The 23,612-nt window shown below is 37.3% G+C and overlaps 1 protein-coding gene across 12 annotated transcripts in view; it reads left to right on the plus strand.

Moving 5' to 3' along the window:
• LOC124168491 (sodium/potassium-transporting ATPase subunit alpha) overlaps nucleotides 1-19,307 on the plus strand; it is a 357,715-nt gene extending 338,408 nt beyond the window's left edge. For 8 of the 12 annotated variants that reach the window (XM_046546806.1, XM_046546804.1, XM_046546800.1 and 5 more), the window contains 11 exons: nucleotides 1,582-1,693; nucleotides 2,851-3,176; nucleotides 4,268-4,516; nucleotides 4,675-4,813; nucleotides 5,070-5,212; nucleotides 6,418-6,674; nucleotides 9,391-9,485; nucleotides 11,578-11,752; nucleotides 12,203-12,333; nucleotides 12,417-12,518; nucleotides 13,661-19,307. In XM_046546806.1, coding sequence (XP_046402762.1) covers nucleotides 1,582-1,693; nucleotides 2,851-3,176; nucleotides 4,268-4,516; nucleotides 4,675-4,813; nucleotides 5,070-5,212; nucleotides 6,418-6,674; nucleotides 9,391-9,485; nucleotides 11,578-11,752; nucleotides 12,203-12,333; nucleotides 12,417-12,518; nucleotides 13,661-13,781 — 1,850 coding nt within the window. In that variant the 3' untranslated portion in view covers nucleotides 13,782-19,307. Of the gene's footprint in view, nucleotides 1-1,581; nucleotides 1,694-2,850; nucleotides 3,177-4,267; nucleotides 4,517-4,674; nucleotides 4,814-5,069; nucleotides 5,213-6,417; nucleotides 6,675-7,285; nucleotides 7,381-8,742; nucleotides 8,838-9,390; nucleotides 9,486-10,180; nucleotides 10,276-11,577; nucleotides 11,753-12,202; nucleotides 12,334-12,416; nucleotides 12,519-13,660 lie in introns of all 12 variants that reach the window. The other 4 variants (XM_046546807.1, XM_046546798.1, XM_046546797.1 and 1 more) reach the window with 3 other exon arrangements.
• Nucleotides 19,308-23,612: the final 4,305 nt, after the last annotated feature.

A 23,612-nucleotide genomic window follows, 5' to 3' on the forward strand; every position in this document is an offset into this window, starting at 1 on the left:
AGCATGTTAAGGTATATACAAGTGGTTCACATCTTTGAAGTTGGGGGAAATTGGGAAGTCAGAGAGCGAAATCTGTAGTCTGAAAGTTAAGAAAGCCAGAAAAGAATTTTCTGTTGGTTTGGAATGCAGGTTCAGCATGTTATGTTATTTTGTTTGCAGCCTTCTTTTTTTCCTAACTTTCAGAAAGGTCAAATCTTCGATTTGATCTTTCTGAAATTTCATTTTTCTCTGGTTAACAGTCATCGGTGATGGTACAATTTTGAATTACAGCAGACTCCTGATTATTTGGCTGTGGAATATCCATTGTCTCTGCATGATTTTCACTCTCGTTCAATGTTTTCCACGATCTCTATAAAAAATCAGGTGCAAAATCACCAGAATTACTGCATTTTAATGCTAGGCTACGTTGGGCTTATTTATTCCATTAGAATCCCCTTCATAAAACAGAATGTTTTTATTTACTTGCTGACAAGGAATGTTTCAAGGTTATTTGGATGTCTGCTCTGGTTTTGAAAAAAAGGCAAGAAAAAATTAAATCAATTTTAAAAGATTATTCTACTGTTAACTAATCTTAAGTTAAGACAAATGTTATCCACGATCTTTAAATGTATGCTTTATATTGCAAATGCGGAATTATTGCTGTGGTCTCGCATACGGTTGAATAGAGCGTAAGGGAACCGGACATTTCGTCTAACTCGGGCATGTTTACACCGTGACCAGTAAAGGTCAAACTGGAGAGGAAGATATTTGTAGAAGTGAAGGCAGCAGGTGAAGTGGAGGCAGAAATGGAGGAAGTAGAGATTGCATGAGTCACACTCATGCACTCACCGGCGTGGACAGCCTAGAACTGCTACTGCACGATGGCGCAATTGTGCACTAGTTCCATTCATTGGAGGAATTATGAACATTCAAGACATTAGCACATTCAATGCGGGCCCTATTTTCATGAGCATCGTCAGAATCGGCCGATAAATTAAGAAAGAAAAATGGAGGTTTTCTCGCCATAACTTCCATTCAAATACTGCTATTTACAAACGGCGTGCACGGGGCAAAAGAGGGAAGCTTGCTGAAGGACATGCTTATGATCGGAAGACTCGGAAGTGGATATTAGTCACGTACGGAGGTGGAGAAAGGTCCGACCGTTCAGCGCTGAATGTGTTAAAGTGAAAGTTAGGATTATAGGTGTTTTCCAATTATTCGTGTCATCTCTCCCCATTATAAGCCCGGATAATTGGGAGTGTGCTGTAGTTACTTACTCATATGTGGAAAGTTAGGGAAACTTAAAGCTGACAATCAACTCTGGTTATAGCAACCAGAGTTGAAACATCCTGACTGTGATAAAATGCTTATCATTTTGGAAGACTATGGGAGACTTCCTTAATCTACCTGGAAAAAAATAAAATACTTGTTGGTCTTTTGTAACTTTAGCTATTAGTCCCCATGAACATTGTGTAAATTGAGTGAGTAGCAAGAATTGATTTGGGTGTAACCTATTTTTTGGCAAATTGATGTTTGTACTGAAAGAAAATTGCCTTTTATTATCATTGTTAACTACATTTTCCCTTTAAATTAACATTGTAGGAGTACAATACGACAGGACAAGCCCAGGTTTCAAGGCATTGGCTCGCATTGCTACCCTCTGCAATCGTGCTGAGTTCAAGGGAGGTCAAGATGGTGTACCAATTCTTAAAAAGTAAGTGCATTTTAGTCTTTAATATTTTATTAATTAAAAGATTCTCTCAGAGTAGTGTTGCCATAATCTGACAAGGTTAGATTGATTAGATTATCTGTATCCTTAGCTGATGGTCTTCCACTCTTTACAAATTTTATACCATCCTCGAGGATTATCAGCCTTAAAAAGGACTATCGCTTGATGTATTTACCATGACAACTACAGTATGGAAACTCCTAGGGAAAACCTTAAAATTTGTGTGTAGTCCCTCACAATTTTGTGTGTTAACCATTTCCATTCTTAAAGCCCATTTAATGCTTATAATTGGATAAAATTATGATTAGGATAGTGTAAGTGCTCTTGATTGTTCATGTTAAGTACCTGCTCTGAACTGTGATACATTGTCAGTTTCTTTCTTCTTATCCTGTTTATACCTAGCATTACCTTATGGTACCAGCCGGTGGTATTTTTAAATTTTATTTTGTTACAATTTTCATCATTTCACGTGGCTTTTTAAAGTCAAACTTCAATTCATAGGCATTGAAGTGCATGATACTAAAAATTGGCATTTCTAAAGATATATTTAATGTGTTTATGGTCATTTTAATATTCAGAATTCACACTTTTTGTGAAAAATGTGCAAAAAATAATTTTTTGTGCAGAAGTTTTGAATTATTTTACAAACATGATGGAATTTCATTAATTTAATCTATTCAAGAATAAAATGAGTTAATAAAAATATTTAGAATGAAACTTGTTTTCAAATGAAGCATAGTTGTTGATGTGGTTCCCATTTTCAGAAAGTTATGATGTTTAACATTTTGCTGATAGGGAATGGTGCCTCTACCTTAGATGCTTCTATGGTTATATTTTTGTGGCCAGTTCCGACAACAGTTTTGATGGTGTTTGTTTTTTGGTTTTTTATGTTGCAATATAGTATTTTGAATAAAATATTAACCGAATGTAGACATGGCAAAATATTTTAACTGTACTAAGGAGGGTCTTGTCCCTAATATTGAATCTTAACATCACTTTGATCGCTAAGAAATGATGGACTCACTAAAATGGGCTGCTGCTGTATACCTATAGTAGTATCTGTGTCACGAATAAAATTTGGATGAAAAATCAATTTTCATCCATAGTTTATTGGTGTCTTAATCCCCTATTTCTCCTTTCAGGGAAGTTAATGGTGATGCTTCTGAGGCTGCCCTTCTGAAATGTATGGAATTGGCTCTTGGAGATGTTTTGAGTATCCGAAAGCGCAACAAGAAGGTGTGTGAAATTCCATTCAACTCGACCAACAAATACCAGGTGTCAATTCATGAAACAGAAGAAGCAAATGACCCACGACACTTGCTTGTGATGAAGGGTGCTCCAGAGCGAATCTTGGACAGGTGCTCCACCATCTTCATCAACGGAAAGGAGAAGGTTCTGGATGAAGAGATGAAAGAGGCTTTCAACAATGCTTACTTGGAACTTGGTGGTCTTGGAGAGCGAGTTTTGGGTGCGTGTTTAGTTTAATATGTGATAAGGAAACATTTCTAAATACATTTGCGGTATTTAGTTGATTATAACCTTCAGTTTTTCTAAAGATGGTGTTGGACTGACTACCATCTTTTGATGCATTTCACTCACTGCTTAGCAAAAGGTAATTTTTTCACTGCTAAGCCAAGTTAAGGATATTTTTTTCTCACTACTATTGTATCATTCTTCATGAGGCAGGAATTAGTTCCATTTGGAATGAATTTTTACACAAATCGTTTTGTGAATAACTCACTGGAATTACTGTAAGCCATACTAATTGCTTCATTATTACTGAAGCTTCATATTGGCATCTTAGTTTTTTATCATAAGCTTACTTACCATTTCCTTGTGTTGCATTGTTTCTCCCGTGTTCCTCCTCTTCATTACATTTGAAACTAACCCGTGCTTAATGGCTTGATCACATCTGATTTCTTTGCCAATTCCTCTCGAAGAAAAACATTCATTTCACTGTGATTTTGTGCTTTAGGTATTTTAATACTGTAGCTTCTCACCCTATTGAACTAAAACTCTGAACATTCGAGTGTATAAACAATTAAATATGTCTAAATGATGTCATCTAAGCTAGGGTATTTCAGCATAGGATCCATTAGTGTATTGTGGTATCAAGTGGTTATATAGCTTATATTGTTCTTCGATGTAGTTTAAGATGCCTGATGGCCAAGATATTAGCATATTCCAAAATTTCGGAAGGATAATTTGAACTCAACATTTTATTTACCCATGGTGTTGTATTTCCTAAAAGCTATAATGGTGAGATTCTTTCTTGTCACTGTGCAGTTATAATAAAAGAAGGATTTTCTTAGTAACCATATTTTTATCATTTTGGAATGCAATGTACAATACTTATATCCTGGTTGTTGGTGAAACTTAGCAAATGAATTTAGTTTATTCATGTCATGTAGTTGATGTTAATCTCATCAAAATCATTCATAAGTCAAAGTAAAATGCATAATGCAGTCTTAAATTATTTCTCTGTCATTTTTGTTATGCAGTCATATCACAGATAGTATATATCTTACTTATAATTTCTCTTGTGCTCTTTATTTTCAGGTTTCTGTGACTTCATGCTGCCGTCTGACAAATTCCCTCTGGGATTCCACTTTGACTGTGATGACCCTAACTTCCCCATCTCAAATCTCCGATTTGTTGGCCTCATGTCTATGATTGATCCTCCCCGAGCTGCTGTGCCTGATGCTGTTGCCAAGTGCCGTTCTGCTGGTATTAAGGTCATCATGGTTACTGGTGATCATCCTATCACTGCCAAGGCTATTGCCAAGTCTGTTGGAATTATTTCTGAAGGTTAGTATTTGAAGGAAGTCACTCAGTTCATTTTTATGTACAATAGTAATGAATTAGGGGTTAATATTTAGAGTTCAGTTGAAATCTTCATTTATACATGCCCAGGATTTGCAGGACGGAGCAATTTTTTGTGCTCAGTAATGTAATTGGCTTTTCAGGAAATGAAACTGTTGAAGACATTGCCCAGCGTTTGAATATCCCAGTTTCTGAAGTCAATCCCAGGGAAGCTAAGGCAGCTGTTGTCCACGGATCGGAACTGAGAGAATTGTCATCTGACCAGCTGGATGAAATTTTGAGGTAAACCTCCTTGATACAAACATACTTAATATGTACTTAAGGATAGCATTAATTAGATGTGAAGGACTCCCAGCCAACTTAAGGTTTAGTGGTTGCAAATTTTATTAATGTACACTGGTCCCAAAATTCAGGATTCTTTCTCTTCTAGATTGAATTAATTGGTGTAGTCAAATTGAATGTTAACCCTATGTGAATGAAAAGCTGAAACTCTGTGAAAGAGGTGGTCTCTACCTTAAAATACTCTTTTCTTTGACAGGCATCATACAGAAATTGTGTTTGCCAGAACTTCTCCTCAGCAGAAACTCATCATTGTTGAAGGCTGTCAGCGAATGGGAGCAATTGTGGCTGTGACAGGTGACGGTGTGAATGACTCTCCTGCTCTGAAAAAAGCTGACATTGGTACGTCTTTGGATATTAATCTTATAGATTTGTTTGGAAAGTTTTATTGGGAAATTTAGTGGCAGTGACCTAGCTTGGGGAAAACTTGCCATGGTGGCACACAGTTTTACATATATTTTAGTTTTACTTAAAAATGATTTTCTTTGAAGTGATAACTTTTGGCTTCTTGTGAACTTTACATTGTATAAATTATTAATTTTCTTTGTATTTTCTTGAGAATTATAATTCGACCTGTATATAGTCTTGGTCAAGTGTGGTAAAGCCTTTAGTTTACCATGTGCTCAGTAAAAAAAACCTTTTTAGGACCAGAAAGTAACCTTTATAGTAGAGCAGAGTGGAGAGCCACAAAAAAAGCAGCTCTGGACCATAAGCTAGCATTTTCTATTTTGTATTTCTTCTCTTTTATATCCTTAAATGGCATGTGCATCATCTTTTTGGGCCTTACTTTATTTTTCCTCCCATCCATTTGTCCTTTGACAATTGTCTTCAAAAGGCCATTCCTCGTGATTTTGGCCGATTAGGTTGCATCTTCTTAGGGATTCAAGATGATTTTTCTTTTCCCCTACTGTCTGAAAGACTTTTTCATTACTCTGTACTCACTTGATCAATTCATTTTAATTTCAACTCTCTTCTATAGCTTCTCATTTTGAATTAACAATGATAATGAAAGAAAAAACTAGGTGCATGATCACATAAGAATAACTGGAGGTGCATTTCAAATTTCGTGGAAAGCAATTTAAGACATGAATTCTATCTCCAATTATCATATTTCTCCTGTTACAATTTAAAGCATGGCTTCAATTTCTCTACTGTGATTGCATCCAGGTTTTCAAATTGATGTGTACAATTCTTAGCACTCTCATCACTTCCAATATCTCTTGGAAAATGTGCTTTACTTTTTCCTTAAGGGTTTGTTTTATGAATGGTCATTTTTCTTTACATTTATTGTTGCAAATTCAATATTGTTGAATGCAATTCATTCATATCCTTAAAGTTGCCATCTGTGTCCATCACAATATTTTTTGCTATCGATGTCTTCAGGTCTTACGTATATATACCCACTTCTGCATGAACAAAATTGTTTTCCTTTAAAATGGCAAAATCTTATTTGCGTTGAACATAATTTTGTTGTCATAAGGAGTTAACACTCAGTATCTTGCATGGAAGGCAGTCATGCAAACTTAACCTTTAAAATTTACTTCCAGGTGTTGCCATGGGTATCGCAGGTTCTGATGTGTCCAAACAAGCTGCTGACATGATTCTGCTTGATGATAACTTTGCCTCCATTGTGACTGGTGTAGAGGAAGGACGACTGATTTTTGACAACCTGAAGAAGTCCATTGCCTACACCCTGACTTCCAACATTCCTGAAATTTCACCTTTCCTGCTTTTCATCTTGGCTGATGTACCTCTTCCTCTTGGCACTGTCACCATTCTTTGCATTGATTTGGGAACTGACATGGTAAGAAGTCAAGAATAGTTTGATACTATTTATCAATATACTTGTTGTGTGGCATAATGGATTTTCAGAATTTCAGAACCTGTTGTTCGGAAACTGATTTTCTTTAATTTTTTGCCTGCAGTGAATATTATGAAGTTGTTGACTTAAAATGGTGTATGCCTTGTATTTTTTTCAGATAATTACTTCTGAATGAAAATATTATGATGAATTCCACCCAATATAAAATGCTTGTCTGATAATATAAGGCCCTTAAATAAGTGTATTAAATCAATCTTTAGTTCTTTAATAAATAGAAATCTTTCCATGCATTAAGTTAATGCTAGTAATATTTCAAGAGGCACATTAATATGCTAAGACCTGATGAAAATAATTTTAACTTTAAAATCAAGGATATCTTTGCCCATCTAGAGCTCTCATTGTTTAATGAATGATAGATGCCCAGTGAGTTGAATCTTTTTCCCAAGGTTGAATTGTGAGGCTTCATTTTTTTTAATCATTCAGTTAATTCTGGGGCTAATTTTATTTCCTTGTTCTAGTTTTTCAATTCAAAGAATGTCAATTTTCATTGCAATCAAATTGAGTTAGGTCTATTTGCTCTCTCTCATCATCAGTTGCCTGCCATTTCTCTGGCTTATGAGGAAGCCGAATCAGATATAATGAAGCGACGACCACGTAATCCGTGGTTAGACAAATTGGTTAATGAAAGGTAACCGGGCATGTACAAACTCATGGGTTGATGCTCTTCCATTTTCTTCTTCTTTTTTCTCTTCCCTCTCTGCACCTTACTAAGTATGCAGCTACTGGCAATTGGTTGAGATTCATAACTTTCCTGATTAAGTATTCTATATTCAATTGTCTGATGCTTAGTATGGCTAGACAGCTCTCTTCCAGTGTAACATTTCATCTCACCACAGTTAAACTCTTATTCTAACTTTTTCCATCTAAAAAAAAACTTAGAAAAATATTTTTCATTACAGTTAAATTTGCCAGTACTTCTCTAGTATTACCTTTTTTCAGTCTTCCAATCTATACTTCATTTGGATCCAAATAGCCTCGTCTTTATTGGATTCTTTTTAAAGCCAAAAAATATTGCACCATGCATCAACCTGTATTCATAATATAAACATGATAAACAAATTTGAGTATTTAACTATCCATAAACTAAAATACATACATCGGAGCATTTTTATGCATGTATATATCCTTGGATTTTACAGCACAATTTTAATGTATGCTTGGTTGGCTTCCTCTTATTTGATTGGTCTTTAAAAGATGATTTAGCTCCCTATAAGTGTCCGCGGTAAGTTGTCAACAGAGTCATTTTTGTAATATGCTCCTAAGTAAACTGTCAGTGCCAATTTGTAAGCTTCTGAATTATAAAGTTTTTAAATATATTAGTTCTTGCAAGTGATTAAAATTTTTTCTCTTTTTAACTTTTGGTACCAAGTAGCATGCTAAAATTCTAGTACCATTGGTCTTAGCAAGTCTCTCTTGATTACACAACGGTCCATGTGAAATCCTATTTATATTCCATATTTTATTTTCAGATTGTAAATTATCCTTTAGCAGGAATCAAGTGATGGAGTTAATTTTGGAGTTGTGGATTGCATTGGTATTTTAACTAAATTTTATTAATGTCATACTTTCAAAAAAGATCCGTAGTTGTAAACATTTATTTTGTTTTTATGTTTATAATTTGAGCTTGCTTTTTAAGGTGCCATTGCTGCCAATGCTGAGTTAATAATGGGGTCTTTAAAGTTTACAATTAGAAAATTTTAGCAATATTTATATTAGCATGTCCCATTTTAGGATGATTGTTAAGATTTAAAAAAATTAATTCATTCTGCAGTATTTTTCAATAAAATTGATTGGCAATTCATGAGAATAAAAGAGAGAATTGTATGAGTGAGGATTTCCTCTCTTTCTAGAACAAATATTCTAAGATGGGCATCATTCTGATCAAACTAATTTCAATTTGACTGCTTAGTTTCAATAGTCATTTCATAGTTTTTTTTATAAAATTTTCTGCTATAAAGAAAAAAGTAGTCATGAAGGCATTAAACTTCAGGTGCCTGCTATTGCGCTTGCCTATGAAAAAGCAGAAGCAGACATCATGAAACGACCTCCCCGAGATCCTGCTGTTGACAAATTAGTAAACCAAAGGTAGAACAAGCAGTGGGATTTGATTATGAGTTATGAGTTTTACCTCCCTTGAATGAAAAATTAACTCTGGACATTGTTGCCTAAGGATTTTATTTTGAAAGTATTTACCCTCTGTGGATATGTTATCCCTAAATAAGTTCTATAACTGTGAGTGTTTGAATTTTGGTTTTTCTGAATGATAAAAAAATCCTTTTTTTATTAAAAAAACTAAAAATTTGATTTTTTTTATACTGCTAGGATTCCAGCCCCTTAAGAATTCATGGTTTGAATCATGTTTGATGTTCATTGGATTTCTGTGAGCGTTTATGTTGTTGTTACCCCTGTTCCCGTTCACATCCCATCCCTAACCTTATCCCCTCCTGTCTCAGAAACATCGTCATTTTTGACCTTGCACAATGCTGCTTGATTGCTTTGTATGCCCTGCAATATTTTGGTCCTGCGTATTTTAACGAGAGGATGCTAATGTAACCCTTAATTCCCTGTTCTGTCTCCTTGAGTTTTACCTCAGTTTTATTTAATTTTTTATTTCCTCGTATCACGCCATTTTTGTTAGGTCCCTGCCATTTCCCTGGCCTATGAAGAAGCTGAATCTGATATCATGAAGCGACAGCCCCGAAATCCTTTCACAGATAAACTTGTAAACGAAAGGTAACATTTTTCTCATCTGATGCTATTATTTTTATTTTTACCTTCCTATTATTGTCAGTATGGTGTTGGTATTAAATATTTACTGTTAAGGGAGCAACGGCATACTTAGTTTTGTCTAGAATGCAGTTGCTCTGCAATTGTTAAACTTCTGCTTACCCTTCGTCCGTACTTACCAGATAGTTATTCATTAATGTATCGATTTTTAAAATTGGCATGTTTTTCATGTTAAGGTAAGTAGGAATCTACGTCGCGGTTTGATTAGTTTAATCATGGTCCATTATGAAATGCGTTAAATCCATCAGCTTCCTTTTCTTTATTTCCAGCATGCATTTTATTTTAATTTGTCGACATCACTTGATATTTTCATTGCACTGACATCATCCCTAATGGCATTATCATTGCATACTTAAGCCTCCTCCCCCCTCCCTCCGCTCTATTGAAATACACTCCCTATATATCTTTCTCTATCTTCTTTCTCCTCATCTCATTCCTCTAATGGTATGACAGCAGATTTACTACTAGTACAGCAGAATTTTTCTCTCTATTAGTACAGTGATAATGATTTTTAAATATATACTTCTCTAGGGTCTTTTAGCTAGGAGACTTCTAGTACCCAGTTTCAGAGGATTTTACACTGCATGTCCTCTAACTTTACTAACTCCTGTTGACACACCCATACCCCTATATACCTATAGGTTCCTGCTATATCTCTGGCTTATGAAGCTCCAGAGTCTGACATAATGAAACGGCGCCCTCGCGACCCGTACAGAGATAATCTAGTGAATCGCAGGTGGGTTTGTCTTGAAGCCTCTTTTTTGACAGCAAGAGGCAAAGGAATGGAATTGTTTGGAATGGACACATAGGTCTAGATTGGCTGTTCTATATGTTGACAGTTGGCAGTAGTCTGTGTGTTTTTGATCCTCAAAAGAATCGATCAAAGAAGCCTAGCCTTATCAGTGTGCTTAAAAAGTACTAAGGTGTGATTTAGTTAGATGTGCATGACGGTGTTTTTTTTAATGACTAGGCTTAGTTCTCCATTGTGTTAGTTGGTGTTGTCATTGTTAGCTAATGGTTAGTTAAACCCCAAATCCAACCTAGCAGAAGTTTATTTTTTGCAGGAAGATTTGTGTGTGAACGTCTCCCATTTTTTGTGTTAACACTTTTACAAATTCCCTCTTTTTTGCCTTTTTCAAAATGTGCTTATGAACACTGTGTTACTTCACTTGTACATTTTGCACTTGGGTAATTATGAGGAAGCGTTTTATGAATCTTCCTTCAAAGAGTTAGTCTAAAAGAAAAAAAAAAATACTTTCACTTGAAGGATTATGCCCTCATAGTATTGCTTCCAACACTGGGCTACCGTAACAATGAACGCATGTTGCCTCTTTATTGGTAGTGAAACAATACTTATGTTTTTTAAAATGCAATCAGTTTTTAACTATGTTGAGTATTAAATGCCTAGTGTGGTGCACTGTATTAGATGTATAGATTATTTTAGATGTGTTGACCACTGATACTCAAAAAAATGTCCTTAAGAAAATGGAGAGTGGCTTCTGGGAGCAATACTAAAGTATTTTCTTCACATTGGCACTTTAAAAAACTTCACAGATAAATTAGCTCTGTACATCGGGCATATTTGTTCTTGTGCTAAGCCTATAGTAAACTATTTAGAAGCTAAATATTGACCTGAAAGGGCAAAGGATTATCTGAATAAATTGTTTTAAGTGATAAATTTATCAATGTCCATTGTAAGACTACTCAAGGCTTTGGCTCTGAAGAGTCTATGAATATGTAAGTATTTTCTAACTTTCTTTTTAATTCTTCATACTAACAGTTGGTTTGGTATGTAACACCTAATAGCTTGCTTACAGTAATTTTTATCATTTAAATTTTAAACTCACAAATGTATGTAAAAAAATCTCATATAAACAATAATGAAAACATGATCATGAAGCTGTACATTCATAATGGCTACATCATTTAGAACATTTGATACCAGCATTTTGTAGCTTGCTTGGTCATTTTAAAAATTTTATTTTACTCCCAATGGTTTTGATGTTTTCTAACACAAATTTTCAACTTTTCCTCAAAGGCTAATTTCCATGGCCTATGGGCAAATTGGAATGATCCAAGCGGCTGCTGGCTTCTTTGTATACTTTGTAATCATGGCAGAGAATGGTTTCTTGCCAATGAAACTCCTTGGAATCCGAAAGCAGTGGGATTCCAAGGCTGTAAATGATCTGACTGACTCCTATGGCCAAGAATGGGTGAGTACTTACAACCACCACACTCGTCCTTTGTCAAATTATTGTGAAGAGGAAATAGTTTTTAGAAATTAGTTTTTATCTTGGATAATATGATGTGTTAAGTGTATTCTGTCATTATCAGCTCAATGGTTAAATATTTGCTATTATTTCAATGGTGCAGTTGTTGATTTCTAAATGAAACAAATAATTTTATCTGCAGGTTTAAATTATTAAATCCTTATAACCCTCAACCACATTAAAATCCCAAAGAAGCTAAATGAATGTCTTTCATTATTAATTATTGATCCATCAAATTTTGTATTTAAGTCACACTCTTTCAGAGGGTATATCCCCAATCAGTCATATCTTTGTACTTGAATATGTGGAAAGTTAAATATGTGAAGGTGCATTACCTGATCTGCAATTGTATGAATTGATAATAAGTTCTTGATTATTGATTTCTTTTTACAGACTTACCGGGACAGGAAGACCCTTGAGTACACTTGCCATACAGCCTTCTTTGCCTCCATTGTCATTGTACAGTGGGCTGACTTAATTATCTGCAAAACCCGACGAAACTCAATTGTTCATCAGGGAATGAAGTATGTAGAAAAAAAATTATCTGTAAATGCATAGTGTGATTGTAGTTGATGGAAAATGTTACTAATAATTTCTCCCCCCCTAGGAATTGGGTGTTGAACTTTGGGCTGTTGTTTGAAACTGCGTTGGCTGCTTTCTTGTCATACACTCCTGGAATGGACAAAGGATTGAGAATGTTCCCTCTGAAGTGAGTAAATTTTTTGTTGTGTCTTACATCATATGCTGGCAAATGGCATCTATCAAAATATGAACCCCACGTTAAGGGCTTAGTAGCAGTGATCCCATCCATGCAGCTATACCTCTTTCTTAACCTATTAATTTTCTGTTGAAATCCCTGCAGTTAAATATCATGCTCAAAATTGAAAATTTGCTCTCATAGGTTTTTTTAAGCCTTTAATTATTGAGAGCGTTAGCTCGTATAGTGTTCCATCATTCCCGCAATACTAGCTAGAAGTTTCATGGAAATTTAATAAAATGTTTGAATTTCACCTCTAGAAATCTGTTGTTCAGTGATAAGAAGTTGAACTATGTATACTTCATTATGAACCTTAATAAGTTTAAGGCCTGTTTACATGGTACAATAACCCATAAGAGTTAATGTCTAACTGTATGAACAAAAAATACACCATTTAACTTCCAAACTTGTGCGAATGCATGCACAGAAAATAGAACCAGTTCTAATTTGGTTCATGTGTTCGTGCATGTTCTGTTCCAGTCCAAAAAATCATTCATGCAAATAGACATTAACTACTACCTGGTAATGTATCATGTAAACTGGCCTTTCTAGAATCTCTCTTGTTTAGTCCCAACAATATAAACTTTATGTTTTGGATGGGGTTGGTGTGGTGGCTAGAGTGTTGGCTTCCTACCCTGTGGGCTCGGGTTTAAATCCCAGCGGGGGCAAAGAATTTTCAGAGACTGCCCGATCCCTGCTTGAATGTTGGGTGGAGGACATTTCAAGTGCGACACTCCATCCATCGGATGGGACGAAAAGCTGTGGTTCCCTTGGCACTTTTCATTAAGAGCAGGCTAATGCAGACGCCAGGTTTCTCTCCACCCGTTCTTACCTGCCCTTCCCTCATGGTGCAAATGACCTGAGCTGTCAGTTGCCTCCTTCAAAATACCATCTCATACTTGATGACATGGTTATCAAATTAAAGAAATGCCAACCTTTACTAATGCAATATTAGTGTATGAAAAAATATATCGTTATTAGAATTTGTCCTCATGTGCCCAAAAATTTCCAACCGGTAGGAGAAATTCCCACCGTGGAAGTGTGTAAGCATATGGTGTTTGGCATTTGGATGACTCTGCTGTGTATGTTTGCAGGTTCGCCTGGTGGCTCCCGGCCCTGCCCTTCTCCCTTGCCATCTTCATCTATGACGAGAGCCGTCGCTTCTACCTCCGTCGAAATCCTGGTGGATGGCTGGAGCAGGAGACATACTATTAAGGGGCCACAGCAGCAGCAGGAGGAGGAGGCGGCAGAGGCCTGGGAGAGGAAGGAGGGGGGGAGGGAGGAAGAGTGGCCCGTGGGAGCAAATGGGCTGGGGAATGCCTGCCTGCCGCCCGCCAAGTCTTAGGCATCTCCTTTGCGGCGGTTGTGATGTTGCTTCATCGGTCCCCCCACCCACTCACCCTCGCCGGAGGCAAGAGTCCAACCTCTTCCCCCGAATCTCACACAAACACACACAATAGTGATGTTCGGTGTTGAAAAATCACAAAAATCTAAAATTTTTTATCTCCCCCCTCCCACCAAGTCCTCAAAATAGCATACACTCCTCAAGTACCAGTAAATTTTGGACTCATCTCTACCTGTCCCAAGAATCACCCCTTCCATCCCTCACTCCTCACCTAGGTAAATTCACGAGACCTTTGCCCAGAACATGCCCACCATTCCTTTCGAGCCGTGCGCACTCGTGCCGGCGTTGTTTTTTGTCCCGACCCTTTCCTAGTGACAAGCCGAGTTGTTTCCCCTGCCCCTCCCCCCTCCTAAGTCACATCGCACCCCCAACCCCTACACCCTTTTCCTCTCCCATCTCTCAGAACATCATCAAAACCAAACGCTTTGCTGGAGCCACGTTTTAGTAGGCAACCACTAGGGACTACTATGGACGAATGGACCGACAATGGGCAAGCTGGCAAACGGCCAGGCGAGACTGGGGCTTGGGATGGCCAATGATCCACCGGTGGCCCACTGGGCTGGGCCGACATGCAGTGTCCTCCAGGGAGGGACTAGGGGAGTCTGGCACCAGCTTCAGGTGGCTGTGGAGTAGTCACCATTGTGGGGCCAGTATGTGTTGAAGGTGCATTAGAATGGGTTAGAGAGAGGTGCTAGTGCAACCAAAATGCTAAGTGGTTTTATCTCACCCGTGCAGCATAAATGCTAGACTGTTTCATCGTCATGTATTTTATGAGGAAGAGTTTTGGTTAAATCTGCAAGATGTATATGATAATGCTGTTATATCTATACTTTAAACTTGTTTTTAGTTTGTTTAGATCAGGGTTATAACACTGTTATTGAGGTGTTGAGGTTTTATCGCATGTGCAGTCCAGGGTTCAGATGAGCATTTTTCCTAGCGACTGTGTCAGTAGGGGCCTTGATGGTTTCTCAGTAGTATAGCCAGCAATCCAAATTTTTTTCCTCTGGATCGTCGGGCATGTTTTCAGAGTACAGTAGTCATTATAAAGTACACAAAAAATGGATCTGAAGGTGTGCTTCCGTTTAGGAACAGAAATTTGGACTGTGAAAGAATCATTCTGAACAAGTTAAGTTGAAGAAGAAATTATATATATTAAGAAGAAATAAATATCTATACATGAGAATATAATACACATACACATGTTCATATATTAGAGTTGTACCTTGGAAGTTTAAACGAAAAAGTCACCGGTGTAATGATTCAATGTACTGCCTTGTACAAAGTTAAAAGCCTCACAATCTGGCTATGTCCAAAAAATACAAAAAGTGCTGTAGTGTGCATAACGGCAAGAGTAGCCTGAGATTATTCCTTCTTCCCTGGGCCCTCTTTGCCTCTGAAGGCAGTCTATTCTCCTTGCTCAAAGAATAGTCGTGGCACAGCATACAAACGTGGCTCATACCCGCTTGTGCTACTCTCGACAGCAGCAGTTTCCCCTTTCTCCCTTCTGCTCTCAACCATCTTGACCAGTGTAGTCCTGTTTTTAGTTGAGTTGGCAATTTTAATTCTCCGACTATTCAGCATCCGTGCAGGAACGATGGTCTTTAAAAGAATGTTTAAAATTTCTCGGATACTGGCAGGTTCTTATTGGTTTTAATTGTATGTTTAACTTGGGACTTCTGCTCTAGGTTTTGGATGTCACTTGATATGGAGATTGTGGGAACAAGATCTGATAAGCCCTTTTCATCAGTCCTCCAACACCTGCATTGCCTTGGCTGAATCATTTTGGCAAGTTTCCCCATGTCTGTTCCGAGAGCACTGCAGTAGGAGCCTAATGTCCGCCTTGAATCATTGTAGACTGCATTTTTATGTGCCCCACATCTTAAATGTTTCAAGGAGATAGGGATGGGGGAATGAGAGGAAGTGGCACAGATGAATTGCTTACCCATGCGTAAACAATTTGCCTGTTGAACTCCTTTCATTCTTACGAGCTCCTGAGATACCAACAACCACCTTGCTGCCTGCTGCAGGTTTCACTGTGTGGTGTTTCGACTTGGATTTAAAGTGTGCATTATTTCCCAAATTGTGTATAAGCATCTCTTCCTTTTGAAAACACCACATCGTGTTGTGCTAACAATTGTCAAGGGGGCAAATCAGTTCATCCTATGTGTTTTAAGCCAAGTCTCCCCTCGTTGAATTGAGGGAGAATCAATCATACTGCCCATCATCATGTTCAAGGCTCGAGGGAATGTAGCTCGTGGGGAGTTCCACTGCCGTTAGTCATTTGTTTCAAATACGGGCCTCCCTCAGCCATTGGTTTGAACTTGTAAAAGATCAATCATGACACATCTTAGCCACTCCACTCTCATCACCCCTTTGTTATTTGGGCAAACACTTCTCACCATTTTTTTAAGTTTACATGAATTGATTTGCATATTTTGCAGTGGGCATCTCAGGTACATCATCCATCAGCTGCATTTTTCAGAGTATGTCTTAATATTTTTGATTTATTTTGTGGATGGGGATCTAAATTATATATATATACATATATAGTGTGAGTTGTATTTTCGTAATTGACATAATTCCACCTTGTTTGTGGCCCATTAGTCACCAATTTACCAACTGTGCCCCATTCAGCTGCTCTATTGAGACAAAGAGAGAAGGAAAGTAGAGGGAGGTTCTTGCAATCCTCCTCTTGTTATTTCCCAGCATTTTTTGGCCGCACCTGCTTGCTGTCAGCAGAAGAGATTCACGGACGTCCTACCTGGCTTAGTAGTCTTTGATGACATTCCGAAGTTCAGTAAAGTTGCCTTATTCAAAGGTGTTTTTTCAGTAGTGAAATGAGTCTTCATGCACACACATGAGTATCAGACGTTATTGAAAATTTCAGTGTTTAAGCTTTCATTGAGTATCCCATTGATTTAATTTCCCTCACTTTTTATTAACCATCCCCTTTTTGCTTTGGTGTGGACTGGTCCCTGTCCATCACATTTGAAGTTGTTGCAAGCAGTATCATCTTGTTCAATGCTATTTCCTTACAGAAGACTGTAAATCGCCTAGGCTCTTCTTTTGATTCTCCTGTAGGGCTTTTAGAATCCGGCTCGAAATTTAAGAAAAAAGTAGAGTAACGGTCCGAAGTCTGGTGTAAGGATTGAATTTTAAGATTAGAAATACCCAAGCTTAAAAAAAAACTGGATACGTAGTTTTTAGGTGTAAAAAAATTAGGTTAGTCTAACCGTGTTGTTAATGATTACATGATTATTACCTGTTTGGTCTTTGTTAATGAAGGGCCCAGGGAAATAGAAGTGGGATTTGGGAGAGGGTGGGTGGGTCTATTGGCAAAGAGGTGTGCACTGCCCTGAGGAAAAAAATGACCCTTGGGGGTCTGTGTACAGCAGGCATATGTTGTGTGCATGAGAGAGAGAACGTGAAAAATTAAATATAAAAAATGCCCCTCGTTTTTTTTTCCGCAGCACCTGGCTAGATGTTTGAGTGTGTGTGTCTGAGAGGTAAAAAAGAGAAAAATTAAAAGGAGCATGCATGAGTGCAAGTGGAGAGTGCGAGAGAGCCAGTATTGTGAAGCATGGCATCGGAGCCCAAGCGAAAAAAGTCTCTTTGAACAAAAAAAAGATGAAGTAAATCATGAAAAGTTTCCGCGAGAGGGAATGGGCAAGAGCAAAGTGCGAAGGAAGATTGAGGAAAGGTGTATTGTTCTGTTGTTGACTGTGGTCGTGGTTGGCATTTCCGTTTTGAGTGTGCGCAGCATGGGAGAGTGCAACAATGTGCTTGGAGACGATTAGTGATCGAGAAGAGTTATTGGGGAAGGTCCAAGGGCTGTCCTTGGTGGGGTGGAGAGTCTGCACAGGTTTATTTGTGGGGAGGGTGGTGATGGTGGTGGTCAAAATTTTTTTTTTGTCTGTGGATGAGGGCAAGTTGTGGGGAGGTGGCGTGGAAGCTTTTCTGAGCCTTTAAGCCTCTCAAGCCTTCTCCGTGCGTATTAAAAAAATTAAATGCTGATGGCCCACCCACCCCTTCACGTACCCTCTGCCCACCTCAATCTCCTCCTCCCCACCACCGACCACCTGGCAGCGAATGCACTGCTCATCCCTCTTGGGGGGCCAATGGCTGGGCTCGATTTTGGAAGAGTTGAGAACAGTTGTGGTCTTTTTCCAAGTGCCAGCTTAAAAAGAGGAGTGGTTGGAAAGTTGTTTTTTAACACCTTGATTGTATATATTTTAAATATGAACTCTTTCAATAACTGATTTTTAACTTGTGTTTGGGTTAGAACTTTCCACCTCCTTCTTGTATTGGCTAGAGAGCAAGCTGTAAAAAAGTGTCTAAAGTTTGGGTGTTAATAATAAACAAAGTTCTTAAACATATAAATCTTGAATATTCATTGTTAGAAATTAGCTATCCAAATGAAGATCTGAATGGATGGTTGTCTGTTGCTAATGGTTGGGAGTGGAAGTAAGTTGTTGTCTCTTAATCCTTTGTTCGAGTGTGTCCTCTAGACACTGTATTATTTCTGTATTTAAAGCTATAAAGAGCTGAAATTATGGATACAAAATAGACAATAATTTGAACAATACAATTATTAAGAGCACCCAAAATATTTTTGTTAATTTGAGGTAAATGACTGTTGCATGTTTTATCTGTTAATTTTTGTGTTCGCGGCGAATTTGTGTATCAGTGAAGTATTGGTGGTATCTATCACATTTCGTGCTGATGAAAATCTATGCTTGATTTTAAGTTATATTCTCAGCTTCGGTTTATCAATTATCATGTTGAAAACAAATTATTTTAGACGTTGATTTTTACCTTCAGCCATCATTAGTTGAGTAAGCTTTTGCAAACTGAGGTGTAGTTGCCTCCGGCAGTATTTTATTGTTTCTCCCTTTTATTGTTTTGTAAGTTTTTATTGGAGCATAAGTCAAGATTGAGTTTCATTTTTAATGATAACCATTAGTACAATTGATGGGGAGCTGGGTAGGTATTTCTCATCAAATGAAAAATTAGCCTTAGAGTAATGGTGCTTAAGTTGAATTTATTTTATTGCCTCAAACTGATGTTTGTTCCTGTAGCTTGTCCATGCTCATTGAGGATAGATTATAAATGAAAATAGAATCCTTTTAAAGTTGAAAATAGACCACAATGGCTCAATTACTTACTGCCAATGATTATGAAAGTTGAAAAATCGATTACCTCTAAGAGGGAATATTTTAAAGAACTGTTGAGTATGCTTCTAAGGTAGTATATAAAGTTGTTTTAAAATTCAGTTCTAAATGCAATGAAAATATGTAAAGACCAAATGAAAAAATAAATTTTTGCTGTCATCTATAGTTTGTCTATATTTTTAAGTTTTAAAAGTGGAACCTTGATTTAAAGCATCCTGGCTTTAGAAGTATCTTCCGTAAACTGAACTATCCGCATGTCTTCCATAAGCCTAAATCCTGTGAGTTCTCAAATTGATTTAGTTGTAAATGAACACCTTTGATATGGCACTTGAGCATCTGTTGAAGTAACCATTGCCTTTGGTTTTTTAATTCTCAATGAGTAGTAACAGCATTTTCCTCAGTGGTAAGCCTGGAAAGGCTAGCTTTCTTGGGGCTCTACTATGCCATAGCTTGTGTACATAATTGTGGCGAAATTGATATGTATTTCAAGGTGAGTTTGAGTTAGAATCTGTAAGTTCTATCATGAATTAAATTGTGAATTTCTTTGAATTGTTATCGATGACAAATGAGATAAGTGACGTTAAAATAAGCTGAAGTATTGTTTTTTTTAATTTGTCAATATTACATATGCAAACTCATACCATGCATTATATAGTAATATGATCAATAATGCAAGTTGTGATTTTAATTTGATAGTAAGGTATACTGGTGGTGGTGAGGTAATGTGAGAATATGCAGTTATGTTTTTGAGTTTGGTGTATAGAAAAAGATTTTACTCAATGCTGTGCATGGCGTTATCACTTACACATTGGTCAGAAGGTGAGTAAGATAATCCAATTGCTGAACCCATGGGTTCTGGTCTTTGAGGATGGAGGAGATCACCAGCTGCTAAAGATAGTTGTTTAGCAGGTTGTAGTCAGAGTATGAATCAAGCATAAAACCATTGACTCTTCCTCATTAACTATTAATGGACATTAAGAATCAATGTAAGCACAGTCAATGTGGGAAATAAAACTTGTGGGTAGAACAGAAGAAAATATAAATAATTTGAATACAGTACAGATCATCTGCCCTTATCAAGGGGCATTAAGAAAGAAAGGAGTACTATAAGGGGGCAGAAAATGAAGTAAGGGAAAGGATTAAAGGAACATTGTTGGAATGGTAATGAGTATTGGATAGTTGTTGCTCAGTCGCATTAGCCAAAGTCTATGGATAATAGTTGGTTTTATCAAGAAGTTTGACTCTTGGCTCGTGTAGAAATTGCATCATGTGTGGCTACAATCCTTACGGAGATATTTGTCTTTCAATTTTCCTCTAAGGTGCATATTTAATTTATATTAAAACACTCCCACTGTGGTGTCTCTTGGAATAAACTGCTTCTGGAATTCAGCGGGTGCAGCTTGGTATTTGACTCTAAATTTTTGTAATATTGATGCTGCAAATGGCTCTAATTCAATTTATAATATTTATTGCCAACAATATCAATCAAAGGTCACACAGCTGATCAATTCCTATCATGTATATTATTCTTGGGGGAGTGCAGTATCCTAGTGGGTAAAGCACTTGTATTCTGACTGAGCGATCTTAGGTGAAGCCTTTGGACATCTCCAACATCTTTTGCACAAGTACTAGGATTGCAGCAGAAGCCAGATACATACCAAATTTACATCCTATCCAATCAGTGCTGCTCACAATACAACCCTGCTAAGGTGTCTTGGTGGCAAAATTCCAAGCTATGTTATATGTCTACGTGCATTTGCAACCAAAAGACCACGCCTCTCCATAATTTGAAGAATCAAACCAGATGCCCCCAAATAAAATCCTAGAAGTCGTGGTCCAGGGGAAAGAGTCTGCCACCCTACTCTGAGTGTGTGAATTTTGAATGCTTGTGTCTAACTTGGGGTAAGCTCTGCCTTCAGCCAACTGGACCAACTTTCAGGTTGAATAAATGAGTGAGTAATTTAATCATGATCATATTGTTTGACTCAAGAAGACTGGAACTTATATAGTTTGCATTTATTTTTCCCATAGTCTGGTTTTTCCTTCCAAACTATATGCACTTTCCAGAAGTGTGGCCAAAGCTTGAATTTTGGAATGAAATACAAAATATTTGGAAAAATTGTAATTTAATGTAAATTAAGAAGTATCAGATAATCAACGTAAAAATTGGAGGTTAATTTGTCAATGCTCCTCAACAGTTTTGAAAGCATGGAAAATGATATCTAAATGTGCTAATGGGTATCAATCAGGCCTATACTGGACTCCTCCTTAGGGCAGTGGACGGCCATGGTCAGAGGGCACCAGCACTATGTAGGGGGAGGACAATCGGAATGATCCAGAATGAATTTTATTAATTTAAAATACTGATTTGTTTAATCAAGACGGTGTTAGTTATGATGTTAAGTGAGACATCATTGAAATCAATTTAACAGCTCCATGTTGGTATTCTGACTGTAAAATTTGTCAGTTTCAGAACAGGAGATCAGCTAAGATTTCCAGGCTGGAGGGCACTCCAGGATACGTCCCGGCGGCCTAGCAGGGGCGTGATACAGTAAAACCACTATATAGTGAACCTCTTTACATCATGAACCTCCATACTTCATACCACCCCTATTGTCCCGCCAGATTTACATGTAAATTTGTAGGCAAACCTCTTTGTAGTGAACCTCTTTATCTCATAAAACCTCCACTTATCATACCAAGGAGATACCCTCAAGACAGCGTAACTACCTCTGAAAATCGTACCGAGACAACTAGAGACCATTAATGCAGCCACGATTATGTACATGGAATGACATTTTCAGCAATAACTGTTTCACACTTTTTTTTCTTATACACCTTTAATGTGCTGTAATTTTCACGTTAATCATTAGTTGTGGCCATTTTATCCCATATGAGAGCATAACTAACAGTAAAAAATAAAAAAGGTATCCAACTATACTAATCATTTTAAGTGACTGTTAAATTAAGAGAGATCACATCGTTTCTTCTCGAATCATGATATAAAATCACACGATAGTGCTTGCTTTCTGTAATTATTAAATAATAAATGTATGTTCACTAATGCATGCATTTTTGTTTAAACACATAAATATAATGGTTTAAAAGACAGTTGTACCTTTCATTTCCGAAGGATATGAAAAAATGGTGCCTATCACCGAAACCTCTCCATAGTGAACCTCCATACATCAAATTGCCCTAATTTTGGTCTCCTCCATTATGATGTAAAGAGGTTTTACTGTATTAATATAGTGAAATTTCTGGAAATAATTTTTTTAGTATAATTTTTGTTTACCGTCATCACCATTTGTAGCTTGCTCTTAAGCTGGCACTCCTGCCGTTTTTTTTACCTTCCTTGTCTACCCACATAGCCTGTCACCTAGATCATCCATGACTTCTTTTCTTCTGGTATGCTTACTCTTACATCTTTTTCTTCTCATGCGTCGTCTCTGAGAAAACCTTCTTGATGATGATGCGCCGTCGGATGAAGCAGGTAGAGCACTACTTGAGTCGCTGAATTTATCTGAACTTTATGATAAATGTCAGGAATAAAATGCATAAGGCTTATTTGAAAGTATGAGTACAGCATAGCTGTATACCTAATATCAGCTGCTGATTCTAGGGTAGGGGCAGTGGACCTCCCCTTTAATCTGTCACCGTAATTTCCCCCATCACATAGGCAGATTTAGAGGAGGGGTATGTGCCACACACCCCCCCCCCCCCAGATACTTAAAAAATAACAAGTTTTTTAATATACTTACGGATTATTATGTTTGTTTTTTTTTATACTATGGAGCCTCAGTCATTTAATTTCATACTAATAGCTTTCGTATTAAAATGAAGAGAATATTTTGTAGATTGATGTATGTTGTTTTTTAATCTCAAATATATTAGATGACCTGTCAGACCCCCAGAAAATAATCCTGAATCCACCAATGCCCCCTCACCTTTCCTGCGAAAAATTGAGACAATATTAATCTTCAAGGTGGCTTTCAAATGAAAGCTGATATTTCACAAGCTGAACAAACAGATTAAAAATACATAAGTTATATATATGTAGGGGCTATAGAAGAAGCTATGCACAACATACCCCAGACTCATTACCGCTGAGAGGGATTATATGTGACTGTGGTGATTAGAACAGGAATGAAAGACTCCCCTCCCAAAACAGCAACCTTTATTCACCCTGTATTTTACTCTTCAATCATAAGCCATGCATTCTGAGGGTGATGGGAGTGAATGAATAACCAACTGAAGCAGCGATGAAGATGTTTCACTCATCAGGGTCTAGTTAGAGTACAACCTGAATTCAGCAACCTTCATTTGCTCCTATGGTTACTTTCTTCATACCCTCTCTCCTGCTGGTAGAAAGTTCTGGGCAAAAATGACTACTGAAGCATTTTTCAGTTGAGCTCTCTACAGCAAGAACACAAGTTGTGAGCATACTCAGGTACCATCAGCCACTCTCTA

This window comes from Ischnura elegans, chromosome 11 (assembly GCF_921293095.1).
Source record: "Ischnura elegans chromosome 11, ioIscEleg1.1, whole genome shotgun sequence".
In the NCBI taxonomy this organism is placed as follows: domain Eukaryota; kingdom Metazoa; phylum Arthropoda; class Insecta; order Odonata; family Coenagrionidae; genus Ischnura; species Ischnura elegans.